Below are 14,285 nucleotides of genomic sequence, written 5' to 3'. Positions count from 1 at the left end.
ATTGTCGTTTTTATTTTAAGAAGTATCTAACTCCTTAACTTTCCTGGATAATATTTTTTAAAGGGAGTGACCGGCTATGTATGTCAGTTGAACTGAGAATGTAGTATTGTGGAGAAATTTTTTAGGATTCATTTGAATCATATAAAACGTTTTAATGATGTACAATTACTGAGTTTTAGCGCGCAAAGTCGACGTTCACAATCATCCATTTGGGTGTTTACATTTCGAGAATACATTTTTTTTAAATCATTAAATAACGACGACAAAAAATGTAAAAAAAATCTACAATAAACTGATGGCATAAAGTAACAGGTTGAGAAAATAAATATTAACTCTTATCATCGAAAACAAGTAATCTTACACAGTTATTTGTTTATGTAAGACAACAATTGAAGAAATCTGCGAACAAATTCTTAAAGAATAAAAAATTCAATATAATTATACAAAAAGAAAAAAATTGATTCTAACATTGATTTATTGACAAAGGAATTGAGTTTTTGCCACAAACTCTGTTTTTCTAACCCCTATATCTTTGTGACCCGATGTCGTAGATCTTAGAAATTTCAAACTATGAATTCTGTTTGATCAAATAGTTGTAGTTTGAAATACCACAGGTTTACACCATCGGGTTGCAAAGATATAGGGATTAGAACATTAAAAAATTTGCCCCCAATTAAATAATTTGCCCCCATTTCTTTCAAATTTGTCAATCCCAAATGGGATTGAAAAGGGAATTATATTGACCCCTGGTTAACTGTAGAATTTTAAAACATTTTTCGTCGTCTTTATTTGATAATTTTAAAAAATCGATTCTCAAAACGTAACTACCCAGATGGATGATTTTAAACGTCGACTTTGCGATTAAAAGTATTGAACTATAAATCTTTAAAACGTTTTATATGCCTAAAATAAAATCTATTCCACATTCTCAGTTCAACTACCATACATTGCCGGTCACTCCCTTTAAGATGAAATGCTCACTTATTAAGAAACCACAGTTGAAAATAAACTTTCGAAGAGAATCGGACACGTTGATCTGTAAATCGAGATTTACACGAAATTACAATTACAGTCTCTTTAAAACGAATTCAAATTGTAAGAATGAATAAATCACGATTCTGTATTTTGTTTAAAAAATCGTATTTTTCTGACATAAATAATGTTTATATATTGGTTTTTCTATGGTTTGTATTGGTACTAGCATGGGACTACCCATCGGCCCCTTTAATGCCCCCGGGGGGCTGAAATATTGCCCCCCCCCTCCCCTCCGCTGCAACCATTCATTCTAACACCTGTGGGAATTTTTTCAGGTCAATTTTTCCATTTTTTGGCCTGGTTTGTGTTGAGGTATTTTCTTCAAGTAAATTGGGAGTAAAGATGCCGACATCGCTTGCTTAAATATACTTAGATGCTTAGTGACTTACCATACCTTCCCCCCCCCCCCCCAACTGTTATACACTAAACCCCTGCCCCCTCCCAACCACCAACCAACGAACTAGCACATATTTAACAAACACCCACAAGATCTTTTTTTAAAGTTTACACACTGCGGCTAGAATCGTCTAGAGTGCCGCACACTGCGGCTAGAACCGGCTAGAGTGCCACACACTGCAGCTAGAACCATCTAGCGTACCGCGCACTGCGGCTGGAACCGGCAGCAGTGCCGCGCACTGCTGCTAGAACCGGCTAAAGTGCCGTGCACTGCGGTTAGAACCGGCTAGAGTGCCGCGCACTGCGACTAGAACCGGCTAGAGTGACGAGCACTGCGACCATTTAGTTGGAATTGTTCTTGTTTATAATTTATATTTGTAGAAGAAAGTTAAGAAAACAGTTTTAAAAGTTTTACTAAAAGCAATGCTTGAAAAAGTTCTTTATTTTTATTGTTATAATTGGATCCAAAACAGAAGCTTACTATTATTTGGACTGCGTGAACGAAACTTTAATTATTCAAAACTGTTTATATTATACTTGCAACTTCTGAAGTTCTGAGTCCACTCACTGCTTTTGTATTCAATATTTGGATGTANATATTTGGATACCTCTAAATCTGGATATTTGTATACCTCTAAATCTGGATATTTTGATACCTCTAAATCTGGATATTTGGATACCTCTAAATTGGATAGTTGGATATTTCTAAATCTGGATATTTTGATACCTCTAAATCTGGATATTTTGATACCTCTTAATTGGATATTTGGATATCTCTAAATCTGGATATTTGGATACCTGTAAATTTGAATTTTTGGATATCTTTATTTAACTTTAATAATCTGATTTCTTTCATGGGAATTCAACAATAGAATTTCGACTTTATTAAATATGTGAGAATTTCAATTTTGCAAATCTTTTTATGTGATTTTAAATATTTTCATACATACTTTCAATACTCCACCCCACTTAACCCCCTTTCTTTCTTCTCCCCTCCCCTGTTCTTCCACCCCCCCCCCTCCATACCTTTCCAAGCCATTTCCTAAGTTGGCATCATTTAACAAGAATCTAGTTCAATATTCAACTTTTCAGTTCATTTTTAACATCCTGGGAAAGTTTCACTAGTTTTGAAGAAAGATGTTGATTTTTTAATAATTCATCTGGGACCGGACTAAGTTAAACTACGTAGACGTAGTTGAACCACGGTTCAAGTTGAAGATAAGCGGTTCAACTTAGTCTACTAACTTTAACTTCTTCTCACTATTTACTAAATTTGGTCACTGATTACATTTCCAATTGTTCAATTCAAACTTATTTAGTTAAATCAAATTATTTGACCCCAAAAGTAAGTCCAGAATGGTATTATAGTATACTAGAAATGGGCTTAGTTTGTAAATAATAAATAAATCAATTCTACTTATATTGTATTTTGTATATTGTATATTGTATTTTGTATATTGTATATTGTATATTGTATATCGTACATTGTATATTGTATATTGTATATTGTTTACTGTATATTGTATATTGTATATTGTATATTGTATATTGTATATTGTATATTGTATATTGTATATTGTATATTGTATATTGTATATTGTATGGTTGACCAAACTGTAACAGTTATAAAGAGATGCGACTTACATAAAATATTATATTTACATAGGATAGGAGATCGAGGTTACTTATACCTCTGATGGTTCAGGCATGGATGGTTCAGACATGAGAGGTCGTTTTCCGTCGAGTGAGGAAGGAACTGAGAAACCTGCACAAAGCCTGATGGCAAAAACATCCACACAATCTGAAGAAACTAAAACATAAAATAAAACCATAAAGAATTATGTTGACAGTTTGAAAGGAAGAAAATTAAATATTCTCAAGAATGTTGTATCAATCTGTAAACATCAAGTCTACAATATATATTTTATAGATGTATATAAATATATTTAGACTAATAAATAAACGTTTAGAAAGTCAGGTATCTGTGCACTTTATTTTTCTGCTCTAATACTTCACTATGCTTGTAATTCAAGGGGCGGGTAACCTGTACTAAAGAATATATAAAACATGCAAAATAAAAAAAAATTTAAAAAAATTAATTTTAGAAGCATTAAGTTTTTTTAACCGTCAAATTTAGGTTAAAAGAAAAGATCTAAAAAATTAAAACAAAATTGTAAATCCCCGATTTTTAAGAAATACAAGTAAATTTTTTTTGGCAGTGGGGGGGGGTCGAACTTTTTTTTTTAAAGTGTCCTTGTAATATTGAGTTTGGTTTACCCACCTTGTCAGAATAGGTTGCTTTAGTACTGTTGACACCATTCAAACTAACCTACAGATTTATGGGGGTTATAGATAGATAGATAGATAGATAGATTCATAGATAGATAGATATATAGACAGATAGATAGATAGATAGATGGATGGATAGAAATATATATGGATAGATAGAAAGATAGATAGATGGATGGATAGAAATATATATGGGTAGATAGAAAGATAGATAGATAGATAGATAAGATAGATAGATAGATTCATAGATGGATAGATAGATAGATAGATAAATGGATAGATAGATAGATATATAGATATATAGACAGATAGATAGATAGATAGATAGTTAGATAGATAGATAGATAGATAGATAGATAGATAGATAGATATATAGATAGATAGATAGATAGATAGATAGAAAGATAGATAGAGAGATATATAGATAGATAGATATATAGATAGATAATATATAGATAGATAGATAGATACATAAAAAGAAAGATAGATAGAGAAATAGATAGAAGGATAGGCAGATAGATAGACAGATGGATAGATATAGCTGGGCAATATGCGTTATATTAGAAAGAAACAAAATACATTTTTCCCTTGTCTACAAGGGATTAGAATACGTGGATCTTCAAGAGAATATAGATGTATGCTAAAAAGAAGATAAACCAACCAGAGAAAAAAATTCATTGCTCTTTTAAAAATTTGTTAAAATTAAAATTTAAAACTAAATGTTAAAAAGCATAGATAGATAGAAAGATAGATAGATAAATATATAGTTAGATAGATAGATAGATAGATAGATGTTAAAATGTAAAAATGTTAAAAGAATATGAAACATGTCTCCCACGCAAATGTATCGAATTAAATATTTATGTTTTGAATTTATCTCCCAGATCTGAAATCTTTTATATTTTTTTTCACAGAATTTAACATTCCTAACTTCCCCCTTATATTCAAAAGAAACCCCCCCCCTCTCCCAATTCTCAAAGGGTATGTTCGATCCAATGACCCTCAATTAAAAAAGTTACGTGTCTGATTCACAATTTAAACCTTTATCTAACAAATATGATTGAGTTTTCCTTATTTTTATTTCCGAAAACTGATTAATCTTAATTGCAGATTTTCTACTATGGAGTCTTGCGGATTTAAGCAGAACAGAAAAAGGAAGGAAATGACAAAATTAATCTATTTTCAGGATTGAATAACGACGATATGTTCTTTATTGTTACGAAGAAAATGAAAGAACATCGACATTTCTTAAACAGATATAAAAGTGTAAGATGATGAAAATGATATGAATTCTTTCTTTAAAAAAGATAATGAAAAAAACCCTATTTCATAACGATTATTATGTGCACTGTAATACACAGTGCACAATGCACAATGCACATATACTGCACAGTGCAAATTAAACTATTTTTGAACTGCATGTGCTACATATGTTTAGACAGATGGTATATGTACAAATATATACATGTCTAAGATCTTGTATGTATTTGACCTTCATATATCTCCTAGATATTTAGGTAAGTACCCAGGAAACACAACTGGAGGATACAACTAGATGATAACTAGTTGTCCTAAACTCCACTTCAAAACTCCACTTAAACTCGACTTAAACTCCGTTTTTGAATTCCAGTCAGCAACTGGATGAAATCTGGGTGAAAAAAACTCGACTTAAACTCGACTTTTTGAATCCCAGTTTTTACCAAGTCAAGATGAAAACTTGGATTTCAAAACTCCACTTCAAAACTCCACTTAAACTCGACTTTAACTCCACTTTTGAACTCCAGTCATTAACCGAGTGTATACACATAAGGATTAAAGATGAAATTTAAAGTGATATCATCCTCTCGACCGTTTATCATCTGGAAAAGTGTAGAATTATGACATAATAATCACTTTTAAGATGGAGATAAGAGGAATAATTCAATTATTTCACTCAGACAACAGTAAAAATGGTACCTTGGTGAATAAGACATGCCACTCTGTAAATTTGGGGTCACTTGAAATCACGCCAGACAGTCACTTAATGCAAATTAAAGAATATATGTTTGCTGTTAATTTAGAAGTAACTCAAATATTTTAACCCTATAAAGGCTGGGGGTCAAGGTGTATGTATAGCCTGGGGGGGGGGGGGCGTTTGGCGCACCCCCTTAGAAAAAGGCCTTAAAGAATAGGTATAGGGTTGAAATGCATGTTCATAGCCCAATTTTTCATGGCCAGCACAAAGGAAAAAAATTAGACCGATAACTTTAATAGTTTGGTGCTAGTGAGGGTGGAAAAAAATGCCTAAAAAAGGGTAAAAAAATTGAAAAAAAAACATTTTTTTTGTTTTAAACAAATATCAAAGTGTCACATATGTTTCTGCATGCATTTTTCAATGGAATTTAAAATATAGTTTTTAGATCTGTAGCTTTAGTCACAAGTTATGGGCTATTTTAGATTTTTTTTTCACAAACCGGACTTTTTTCCGCCCTGTACCTACCCTATAAAATAAAATAAAAATATTTTGTTAACAAAAAATCCTTTAAATCTTTTCATTAAAAGTCACAATATTTCCCGGTGATAGTGTCAAAAATGAGAGTGCTAGGACAAAACAACTACAGGGGGGGGCCAAACGCCCCCCCCCAGCCTGTTTAGGGTTAAGAAACCCTGACATCATGATGATGTCACACGTCAAACTAACTACAACAAAGTGGATCCATACACCCTGTCATTTTGATCTCCCAATCAGAATCCATCAGAAATAACATTTTATTCAGCATTTTTAAATGCTGAACCAAATTAGTTATTACGATACAAATGTTAGGGGTTTTGATCCATAATCTCCCCCCCCCCCCTCTAATATCCAGCGAAGTAATCTCTGTAACTCTGTAAATGACATAAACTGATTACAACTATATTAGATAAATACAGTATTTTTATTACAACATTTCAAACAATAAAATTAAACTTGTTAGTATTCAAGATCATAAAACATATAGAAAAGTCCTCTTTTCTTGTACTAAAAGGGAGGGGGGGGGGGAGTTATTTCAATTTATATCGCGACGTAAAAAAATATATGATTTGAAAGGAACTATACAAAAAAAAAATTGTTCATTTTTAAACATTTTACAATTAGATACAGACATATTTATATTTAAACAAAATTTTTACATTTTTTTTACCATTTATTGCTTCATGGAGTATCTTATACATAGACTAGCTGAAGTGCTCGGAGCGGCTTTGCCAGTGAAATATAAAAATTAAAGTTTGAAAAAACAAATTGGAGTTTAATTTTTTTTAGCCTATATTACCCCCCCCCCCCTCAAACAAATTCAGCCAATTTAATTCAGTGCATCCGTTTGGCCAGCTACAGGCTTATAGCTAACATGTATTTAATAATAAATAAATATATATATATATATATATATATATACAGCGAAAAACTTTATTATGTAGGAAAATAAAGAAATAAAATTGATACTAATAGTTTACTTAAATATGCTAAGAGTACAACTCCCATAGTTCATAATAGGGGGGCGGAGCTCGCCTGCAATTTCTAGTACATTACACCTATTACTCCAAACGTTAACACCGGAGCCTTTTAGGTTCAACCGTTACTTTTCAAATTAATTTTTAAATTTTATAACATTTTTTTGCTAATTATTTTCTACAACTGGCAGAGCTGGTTTTCAAGTTCAATGGTAAGAATTTATGATGGTCTACAATACTACAGGTCACACTCCAGGTTACACATTCGGTTAGGCTCACCGAGCTCTATTCATGATGTAACTTTGTTTTCAACCCAGTGTATGCAGGGAGACAACAGATGGAAAATGAGAGAAATATTTAATTCTTGAGTTGTTATATACAGGCAATACTAGCACCTAGGCTCAAACTGTAAACTGATAAACCTTGGAGAGCTGAGAGGGGGGGATTTATTTGAGTTACATTTTTAAAGCTTTTTTTTGCTTTATCGATAGTTTCTTGCACTATTTACCCAGCGTTTGTTTGTTCGGACCCTATAAATGCAAAAACTGCTGAACCGATTTGGCTCAATTGTTTTTGTGGGGTCTTACATTTTATAAGTGTTTTTAATCCCCTCAAAATAGGAAAATTTTCTAAATATTACATATATTTTTTTTATAATGTGCTAATGGCACGATGTGCCCTATAAGACTAATATTTATGCCGAGAATAAATATTATAATAAATAAAAAAGTTAAAAGTTTAATGCGATCGCTCCGTCTAGTTTCAGCAACAACTCTTAAGTTTATAAAAGTTATAGTTTTTTTAATTGTCGAAGTAGTTAATGAAGCTGATTTTTACGCAACATTTCTAAAAAAAGATTAAATTAATGTATAACAAAATTCTTTTTTTCTTTTTATTTAGAATAAAAGTACAATCTCTTCGATTTTTCCTAGATTTCTGGTTTCATACTTTTTAAATCGTTCTACAGAATTCCAAACTGTTTAAAAAGTGACAACATGCCATAGAAATAAAAATACTTTTCCCCCCTAAACTACTAGCATGCTTTTAAAAACCAATTCATATTAAACCCAATCATTCCGCCCCCGTCTGCATTCTCCGCCGTATCTAGAACCCCGGCGGATGCTGCAACTGCTTCGCCGTCGTCGAAGTGTACACCCCACCGGAAGGGAACGTGAGCGCCTAGCCAAAAAGATCTATTTTAAAAAAATTTTAATAAAAAAATATAAACAAATATGATACAATAAAAGATGATCGATTGCTGTACTAAAAATGAACTTTTTTAATTTGTACATGTATGCTTTTGCAACCTTGTGATTTTAATCTTTGATATTTCAAACTTTGCAAGTTTGATCCAGCAGATTTCTCAGATTGAAATAAGAAAGATCTATGCTCAGGTTGCATAGAAAATCAGCGTTTCACGCGAGTAATCAGTTGATTTCTGTTAGACCAGTGTCCGAATTTAATGAATTTAAGTCCCGTCTCAAATCCCCCCAAAAACCATTTTCAATTGAGCGCCGGCTTCAATCTTGAAAAATTTAATACAAATTTAAGTGGAACCATCAAAATTTGAGCCGTGGCTCAAAATTAAACCACGGCTCAAATTCTTTAAATTCGGCCTCAGAATTAATAAAAAATAGATAAAATTTAGACTACTTCCTGACGTTTTTTTTCATATTTTTTACTCTGAAAATCATAAAACTCAGGATAGTTTAAAAACTTTCAGGTCAACCTCATATTTTCCTTGGTTTTCTCTATATTGTACTTACTGCAAAGAGTGGTTGAAGTCGTCTGGCCCTGAAAAAAAGTTGATGAAACTTACAGTAAAAATAAATTAAAAAATTCGAAAACAAAATTACGTTAGCATTGAAGAAGTTTCCACAAACTCGATTAATCCCATTTAAAACTGTGGACACTGTGGCAGCTGGGGCGAGGTTCATTACCTTAAAAAGAAAGTCAATTACATTAAAAGGATTTGTAAAAAAAACTTAAAGTGACCCTTGACATTTATAGAGTGACCGATTCACAACAGTACCCAGAAAACGGATCAAATTTTATTTAGATCACCATGTTTATAATTTTGTAAACTAATTATTTTCAATTGCGGTTTCCCTATAACAAACGTAAATTCTGCATTTCTGCTGCAGGATATCAATGTAGGAATTATCAGAATAAAATACTTTTCCAGCTAGAAAAACGTCATCAAATTACAACGACATTTTCTTTAATTAAATTAATTTAAATGAATGTCAGCTTTATTATTTTATCTTAGTTCAATTAATACATTATATACATTTATATACAGTACCATACATAATTTACAGAGGTATTAATATTAACATTTTTCTTTAATTAAATTAATTTAAATGAACGTCAGCTTTATTATTTTATCTTAGTTCAATTAATACATTATATACATTTATATACAGTACCATACATAATTTACAGAGGTATTAATATTAACATTTTTCAAATAACAATCTGCAATTGGAATATTTTACTTATAAACCTAAATATTATTTGACTTTTTTAATCATTTGTATGGACATTCTCTGCATGCGAAAAAGTAAACATTTATTAGATTAGAAACACCAATATATACATAGATTAACCCTGCTTATTAAACGTCTCATAAATGTTAAAGACAGGGTCGACTTTAAAGTGTCGCAACGTTTTGGGCTTTGATTTTACCGCTCTAACTGACTTGTACTTTTCTGGAGCTCTTTACATGTACATTTTAGCACTATAACGCGCTTATTGCTAGCTTTGGGTTTTAAGAACTTGAGAGCGTGAGACCTTTAAATCACAGTGATGATGAATTCTCCAATGAGGATTTACTGATAATGAGGACACACATATAGAGGTTGAACATCGCAGTTTTCTTTAACTATTTATAAAGTATTATTCAATTCAAATCAGAAACAGAAAGTGTGTTGAGGTGCCCCTGAACACATGGAATCAGCTCCTTCTTGTGCTTACCTCTAAATAATCTGCCTTTGATCCAGGTATTCTCGAGCACACAGAATCAGCTCCTGATTGTGCTTACCTCTATAAAATCAGTCTTTTCTCCAGGTGCGTCTGAACACATGGAATCAGTTTCTGATTGTGCTTACCTCTATATAATCTGCCTTTGCACCAAGTGCTCAGGAACACACAGAATCAGCTTCCGATTGTGCTTACCTCTATATAATCTGCCTTTGCTCCAGGTGCTCCGGAACACACAGATTACAGAATCAGCTTCCGCTTGTGCTTACCACTATATAATCTGCCTTTGCTCCAGGTGCTCCGGAACACACAGATTACAGAATCAGCTCCTTATTGTGCTTACCTCTATATAATCTGCCTTTGCTCCAGGTGCTCCTGAGCACACAGAATCAGCTCCTGATTGTGCTGCTCCAGCAGCAGCCGATGCACTGAAAGTAGATCAAGAATATGTAACAAGGCTTTTGATATGTTTAATGATACAGTGGGACCCATAAAACTGAGAAATAGAAAGACTATATTTAATTAATCTATGTGTATTTGATGCATATAGTTTTATTATATCTTAAAAGCCACCTTATCAAGTTATATGTTCTGAGTGTACACTTCACAATTTCAATTTATTTCCATATTTGTTGAAATATTTAATATCATAACTTAAAAGGACTGTAAGCGTAAAGTCAAGGTACCCTCCCATGCAAAGATGGCCCTGGTACCTTTGAAAGCTTTGTCTGATCAAGCATGAATTAGATATCAATATTTTTGTTTTTAAACTGTTTATTTTAATTTTTGGTTTCTCTGCAGATGTGACTTTTCTTAAAATTTTCAGAGCAAACCACTTCTCTAGTCAGAAAGACGACTTTTCTCACTTTTGATCAGATTAAGATTGCAAGTGTAACGTTGTAATTCGGGCTTTGCTAGTTTTGCATGAAGGATCCCTTGAAATTACGCTGAAAATACCTTTTGTAGTCTAAATAACAGTCGACCGTCGTATTCCTATTTTATTAGTCCCATACCGAAGATTGGAAAATTCTAAAAGTTTTTTTTTACTTTAGACGTTTAACAGAAATTCTCTTTTTTATTTAGAATTTTCACCTGATAGAGAAGGATGACCCAGGATTAGTTGCTGGGCTAAAACAGATTGAACAAAACCCTCGTTCTTGTCTAAATTAAGATTTTTATCAGCAATAAAGGATTACCCACACAGAATTAGACTGTGTGAGAAATAGCGTTCATCTACGTGTTTAGATGTTTGAACTGCACAAGATATGGAAACAGGAATAATTGCATGCTCCATTTTGATATTCCTTAAAGGAATTTTTAAATAAAATTTTTGTCAACATTAGTTACACTGTACTAAACAAATGGAGAAAGTCAAATTAATGCGACATTTCTGTTATGACTTTGTGACCTTTTAGCTCTTGAACTGTACGAACAAGCACAAGGTAAATAAATTAATCTTTTTTTTTTCTCTGGAAAATTCAAAACAGTTTTTTCTTGTTCAATAGCTCTTTAAGAGGAGACATGATTCAACACACATAATCAAACTTACGTTTAGTTTGACGTGACTGGGTGTTGTACTGTTACCTGAAGCAGATATTATAGTTCTGGTTTGCTAGATGAGTATTAGCAGTTGTCATTGCTGCATTAGATACAGTTGTATCGTAGTTGAAACTACTGAAGCTTCCTGATGTACCAGTGTAGTACTGTAAACAATCATCATCTAGAAATAGAAAATAATTCTTAAAAATTCTTGACATGAAATCTTGTGCTGTGTTTTTTGGCCATGTTTCATATATGTTGTCCGGGGTCACCACTTTGTAAGTACATTTATTGCTTCTAATTGAAATACATTATGAATAACAACTGTATGTGAGGAGAGGAAGATGAGTATGTCTGACAATGCTGATTTGCGGATTTTATAATCATCTTTTGGGAATTTTCACCCTTTACAATATGCATATTATTCGCACGCATAAAAAAAAGCTAGTTACGTTTTAAGAGACTGTGCAGACATAATTTCCAAAGATTCTCTCTTTGTAGATTTCCATGTTTAAGTTACCCTTTGAAATTTGACCAGGTCAAAAATGAGAAAGATATCGTCGTTTTCCAGGTTACCATGTGACACAGAACATTTTTACTTTCCTTTTTAGAATAAAGGAATTGAGTTGTTACCACAAATAAAAATTTTCTAATCTAATCTTTGCAACCTGATAGTGTAAACCTATCATATTTTTAACTTATTTGGTTTATCTAAAAGAAGGCATAGTTTGAAATATCTAGGTTGCATAGATATAGAGATTATAAAATTAGAATTTGTTGCAAAGACTCAATTCCGTGTACTGACTAAAATACCTAACTGATTATTAAAGTTGTTTAAATCAAAAAGTTACATTTTGTTGTTTTTCTACTTACTGGTCTCTATAGCTGGGTTTCCACATTCATACTGTGTAACCTTTATTGTCCAACTTCTAGTTCTTGTTATACCAGAATCTAAACAAAAAATTCTCAATAGTAAAATATTTGCTCCAAATTAATGTTTTACTGATAGGTTCCCAAAAGAACCTATTATTGATAATAATCAGTATTTTTAGAATAAAATTTAGAATTTAGAACTTCAATTCATTATTTTTATTTTTAATGAGTCAATTGGCCTAAATTTGTTGTCTTTGAAAATTGAGCGATAGAGACAGTGAAAAACTTAAGACAATTAATCCAAATTATTCAAAAAAGGGGTCCTGGAATCCTAGTTTACCTATATTGGAGTTTAGGGCCCTGGAATCCTAGTTTACCTATATTGGAGTTTAGGGCCCTGGAGTCCTAGTTTACCTATATTGGAGTTTAGGGCCCTGGAATCCTAGTTTACCTATATTGGAGTTTAGGGCCCTGGAATCCTAGTTTACCTATATTGGAGTTTAGGGCCCTGGAATCCTAGTTTACCTATATTGGAGTTTANCTAGTTTACCTATATTGAAGTTTAGGGCCCTGGAATCCTAGTTTACCTATATTGAAGTTTAGGGCCCTGGAATCCTAGTTTACCTATATTGAAGTTTAGGGCCCTTTATCTATATGGAAGTTTAGGGCCCTGGAACCCTAGTTTGCCTATATTGAAGGATGGACCCTGGAATCTTAGTTTACCTATATTAAAGGAGAGAATGTTACACAATGAGCTTGAATCCAGGAACATATGTTGACCGGTGTTAAGACCACACACTACAGGAGGAGATCTACCACCAGGAACAGTTACTAAGAAATCAAGAATATTATCACGCAAAAATCATACTCAAGAAAATCCACGAATTCATAACATAGAAATAATTGTATATAACAAATTTTATATATCAAAAAAAATTTTATATATTTGTAGAATTATCGATTAGATCTCTCATAGTTCCTTCGCTAGATTTAGTTTTACTGGTCAGCACTTTTGCATGAAAATAACCAAGACATAAGCAAATTGATAAAATAAACATAATTTTTTACAAATCAAGTTTGTTTGAGGGAAGGTTCTTTAATAGGCTGGGTTACTCTCGATGCGCTCCAATGTACGAAAAATGTCGTCTCCTTAGCATAGATAGATAAAATCTGCATATGACGACACTGAAGGCGAGCGTGACGTCATATGCGGATTCTATCTATCTATGCTGAAAAGACGACATTTTCCGTACATTGGAGCGCATCCAGAGCCCAGCTTATTAAAGAACCATGGAAGCGTTAAAATAATAGTGAGGTTTTTTTTCGTTTTCAATATATACGCAGCAGTAGCAACATTTTACCCAATAACATCTTTGAAATCTTATGCTGTAAACCTTTTCATTGATCAAACAGTCTACGTTTAAAATATCAAAGGTTTGCAACATCTTCAAAACTAACTATGTGTTCACCGGAGCTGGATACGTTAGGTTTTTTAATTTAAATTTATTTGCGCTGTGGTAAAAAATTCAACAATCTTAATTATAATTTTGCCGACAAAAAAAGTCTAAAAGATAAAAATAAAAAAAATGATGTTTAATATTTAATAGACCAAATTGTGATCAAAAGTCAAAGCTTGCTGGAAAAAGGAGCAAACTGTTGAATCAGTTTGACCTACACGGAATATATAATTAGATTTTGATGGA

At 32.3% G+C, this 14,285-nt stretch overlaps 1 protein-coding gene across 1 annotated transcript; it reads right to left on the bottom strand.

The window, feature by feature from the left end:
• Nucleotides 1-7,168: 7,168 nt before the first annotated feature.
• On the bottom strand, nucleotides 7,169-13,953 carry LOC111714632 (uncharacterized). The gene is made up of 9 exons (XM_023489778.1): nucleotides 13,944-13,953; nucleotides 13,306-13,413; nucleotides 12,583-12,660; nucleotides 11,755-11,890; nucleotides 11,263-11,331; nucleotides 10,514-10,598; nucleotides 9,045-9,128; nucleotides 8,955-8,982; nucleotides 7,169-8,367 (listed from the first exon to the last, which is right to left on the bottom strand). The coding sequence occupies exons 1-9, from the start codon at nucleotides 13,951-13,953 to the stop codon at nucleotides 8,222-8,224; spliced, it is 744 nt and encodes a 247-aa protein (XP_023345546.1). The 3' UTR covers nucleotides 7,169-8,221.
• Between the last annotated feature and the right edge of the window lie 332 nt (nucleotides 13,954-14,285).

The sequence above is a fragment of the Eurytemora carolleeae genome, unplaced genomic scaffold (assembly GCF_000591075.1).
Source record: "Eurytemora carolleeae unplaced genomic scaffold, Eaff_2.0 scaffold585, whole genome shotgun sequence".
Taxonomy (NCBI): domain Eukaryota; kingdom Metazoa; phylum Arthropoda; class Copepoda; order Calanoida; family Temoridae; genus Eurytemora; species Eurytemora carolleeae.
This window is presented reverse-complemented; position numbering and strand designations above follow the sequence as displayed.